The 4,052-nt window shown below is 45.3% G+C and overlaps 1 protein-coding gene across 2 annotated transcripts in view; it reads left to right on the forward strand.

Annotated features, from left to right (window-relative positions):
* The first annotated feature begins 1,026 nt into the window (after positions 1 to 1,026).
* LOC107294449 (Krueppel-like factor 6) overlaps positions 1,027 to 4,052 on the forward strand; it is a 26,476-nt gene continuing 23,450 nt past the window's right edge. Inside the window, exons 1-2 of one of the 2 annotated variants that reach the window (XM_015823680.1) lie at positions 1,027 to 1,128; positions 3,112 to 3,691. In XM_015823680.1, coding sequence (XP_015679166.1) covers positions 1,027 to 1,128; positions 3,112 to 3,691 — 682 coding nt within the window. The remainder of the gene's footprint in view (positions 1,129 to 3,111; positions 3,692 to 4,052) is intronic. The other variant, XM_015823681.1, reaches the window with a different exon arrangement.

A 4,052-nucleotide genomic window follows, 5' to 3' on the forward strand; every position in this document is an offset into this window, starting at 1 on the left:
TCCAGCGCTCCATGCTCGGTTTAGCAGCGCCTCTCAATGTTACTTTCGGTACTACAACAACTTCAGCCCCACAACAAACAACAAGTAAAAGCTTACACTCCGAGTAGCTTCCAGCTTTATATACCCTTCTAAAAATAGCCTCTCGCTCCCAAGGTCAATCATGACGGGTCGAATTTCGAATCAGACCAATGGGGTGAGGCGTCACGAGAGGTTCGGTCACGCCAGGAGGAGCCGTGATGCGCGGCCATAGGGCTACTCTGACATCATTGAAACGCGGTGTAACGAGTTTGTTGTTATAGATTGGGCAGTTTTCTGAGCCTGCGTAATAGGATCACGAGGCGGTGGGGAGGGAGAGGATTTACGTAAAGGGAGTGTGGCTTCCAGCAGAAGGGAGGGGAAGAAAAGAGGTAGGAATAGAAGGAGGAGGTGGCGGCCAAGGAGAGCTTTGAAAGGGAACTTTTGCAGCGAGTTGCGTTTGCAAATATTGAGTAGGCTTCTCAGCAACTATCTTCTGGAGAGCCCCTGGAGTGGAAAGTAGTCTCAACAGCAGCGTCGGGGACACTGCAAAACAAAAAGCCAACCAACCAAAAGAGACGAGCCAAAGAACCCTGATATATTGTTGTGCAGTTTAACTTTGCATGAAACTTTTTAAAAATATTGTTTAAAAACGTATGTCTCTATAGCTTCGTCTGAAATCCTGAACAGGAATTCAATATATCTAGCGGTAGATGGCTATCCCCCCCCCTAAAAAAAAGTACTTTCTACTGGGTGATTTTTTTGCTTTGAATTTGGTGGTCTTTTCTCTGGAGGAGGAGGAGGAGGAGGAAGTGAGACTTTCTAAATAGCTGGTCGTGTTCCTGTCGCAATCACCTGCCGTGGCGATTACAGCCGAGACCCGGAGCCCAAGACCTGCTCCGCTCTTCCGACCTGCGGGAAACCCCCCCCCCCCCAGCGATCTGACGTTGCCTTTGCGGAGGGCTTCTTGTTGCAACTTTCGTCCGCCCCCGTCTCCCCCCCCCGAAAGGCATGGATGTACTTCCAATATGTAGCATCTTTCAGGAACTCCAAATTGTTCACGACACTGGTTACTTCTCCGCTTTGCCATCTCTGGAGGAATACTGGCAACAGGTAAAGGAGGATGTGCTATGTTTGCGGGCGTTTAACGTTGGGGACTACAAGCATGCGTAAGGTTCAGCGCTTTAAAAAAAAATATTTGCCCGGTTCAGGGACGCTTCGGGCAAAGATCGCCTTTGAATTTCATTGAGAAAGTTCTGCCCAGGGGGAGAAGCTATTTTAATCTAGGCCGTTAGCAAATGAAGGACATATGTTATTGATGTTGAAATCTGAAGCTTTACCAACCTTTTCAGGCCTGGGGGTTGGTCTCCCCCCCCCATATGCTCTCTCCCTTCTCTCCCCCCCCCCTTTTCTAGGACAGCCCTGCTAATAATAGGTCTAAGAAGCTTTTCTTGGGGTGTTGAGATTTTTGCTAAGATCCAGATTTGGCTCTCTGTAGTTTTCAGAATCATTTTAGCTCCCTCCCCTTCCCATCTGATCCTCAGCTTTAATTTGCATAATAGGGGAAATTAAAATCTGAGTGTTAAACCTATTTCTATAAATTTCCTTTTCTGGTCAATACCTTTGCAAGGTGTTGAAGAAACTGATTGTGGCACCCTTCCATTACAGTGGAGCTATAAATATTGATCAGAGTATTTTGCTGTATCTTGCCCTGTGCTCCCCACCTCCCCCAATAAACGGGTGTAGCAACAAAGAATCTTAATTTTCTGCTCTAAGAGCAAGTCTCTCTGAGTTTAGTGGAGCTTATGTCCAAGTAGGTATGTCTAATATGGGAACTCGGAAATGTGAAAGTCAACAGGGTACTATGACCAATTAAAGTTATGTTGAAATGGTGTGTGTGCATGTGCAGCATTTCCTTTCACACAATTGTGGGAGGAAGGAAGGACTCTTGCTGAAAATCACATGGCTCATGCTAGACTGACCATTTTGCCTAGAATCTGATTAATATAATACAAAGGATTAGCATGGCCAGCCTTTCACTGACATGGCTCCAATATGGTTGCATTGCTTCCTTACTTCTAAAGCAGCAAAGGGGGAGGATGGGGGGGGGGGGGCAGACTGTGCCATTCAAAGCCCTGTTGGTGTCTTTTAGTGGAGGATTTTTGTTAAAACCTGTCCTGTTGCATGTAGATTTGATGCATGAACGAACATTCTTGGCAGAGAGTTGTAATTTTTTAAAAAATAAGGGAGTGACCAAGACACTCTTGGCTAGGAGATAAAGTTCTCCCTTGTTGGAATCAGCAGTAGGACCTTAAAAGTTGGAATTTTCCATTGTCTTCTTCATTCAGTGTCCTGTTAGAATTCCAGGGGTTTTGCTGACAATGTTCCTACTCTCTATGTGAGAAATGCCTGCTTTTATGACTGACTCATGCCTATATACTTGGAAAGAACATTCTTTGAATGCCTCTCTTAGGCTGAGTTCTCATGTGCAGGAAATGGCTTAGCTGGGAAGATGTAAAATCAGCTACAACACATGTGGCTTAAATTTAGAGTGCAAACCATAGTATTTGCCTGCCTGGTAGAAGTTTGGTTGAGTTTTTCTCTTCAAGTAAACAGGAATTAATAAAATAACCTAAATAAAATTTATTTAGACTTAAAGCTAACCCCACTGAAATCTTTCTACAAGATGCCTGTTTAGTTAAATCCTAAGGGAAATGGCTAGAGCAGGGGTCTTCAAACTTAGCCCTTTTATGACTCATGGACTTCAACTCCCAGAATTCCTCAGCCAGCATGCCTGGCTGAGGAATTCTGGGAGTTGAAGTCCATGAGTCATAAAAGGGCCTAATTTGAAGACCCCTGGGTTAGAGGATGTAACTGGGTTATTTTTGACTATGCATTCTTGACAAGTTCATGAGAAGTATACTGTTTTCTTGGAACATTCATCATTTGGAACTTGAGTAGCCTTTAACTTTGAAGCACCCTAGCAATTAGAAATAAACTCTCCATCTTTTGAGTGTGTGTGGCTTCCTGCTATTTTTTTCAGAATGTTCTGTGAGTGAATGATTTTTTAAAAAATATGTATTTTTAATTCTATAGACTCGCTTAGAGTTGGAGCGATATCTTCAGAGTGAGCCCTGCTACATGTCTGCCTCTGAGATAAAATTTGACAATCAGGAGGATTTGTGGACCAAAATCATTTTGGCACGAGAGAAAAAGGAGGAATCTGAACTAAAGACAGCAAGTGCTCCAAAGGAGGCCAACCTTAATAGCCAGAGTTTAGAGACTAACAGTTTGAATTCTGATATCAGTAGTGAAACTTCAGACAGTTCCGAGGAACTTTCTCCTACAACAAAATTTACCTCGGATCTCATAAGTGGTGACTTACGCTTAGCCAGTGCTGGAAACTTGAGTTCATCTGTCACATCTACTCCTCCTTCTTCCCCTGAGCTGGGCAAGGAACCATCTTCTCAACAATGGAATTGTGCCCCCAGTGAATTGCATTCACCTGGCAAAATCCATACTGGTGCTGGTGGAAAGACTGTGGAAAAGGGTACCCTGGCCAGTGGAGATGCCTCTCCTGATGGGAGGAGGCGGGTTCATCAATGTCACTTCAATGGGTGCCGGAAGGTTTATACGAAAAGTTCACATCTGAAAGCACATCAGCGTACCCATACAGGTGAGTATTCACATAGTCTCTAGAACCGATCAACATGTTTTGCTTTATGTACTGTATCTATTGACCTTAGAGCAGTGGTGGCGAACCTTTTAGAGACCGAGTGCCCAAACTGCAACCCAAAACCCACTTATGCATCGCCGAGTGCCAGGTGGGCGTGTCCATCGAGTGGGCGTGTCCACCGAGTGGGTGTGGCCATGGTAGTCATGGCAGCATGGGTGGGTGTGGCCAGGGTGGGTGTGGCCACATTGATGTTGCTCCTGAGGAGGGATGCCTTTGGGGGCCAGGCAGGGTTGGGGGAGATCCAGGGGGTCTCTGGCGAGTGGGGCAGTTGGCAGGAGGCTCATCATCTTGTTTTGGCAAT

Source organism: Protobothrops mucrosquamatus, unplaced genomic scaffold (assembly GCF_001527695.2).
Source record: "Protobothrops mucrosquamatus isolate PMUCROS unplaced genomic scaffold, P.Mucros_1.0 scaffold1946, whole genome shotgun sequence".
NCBI lineage: Eukaryota > Metazoa > Chordata > Lepidosauria > Squamata > Viperidae > Protobothrops > Protobothrops mucrosquamatus.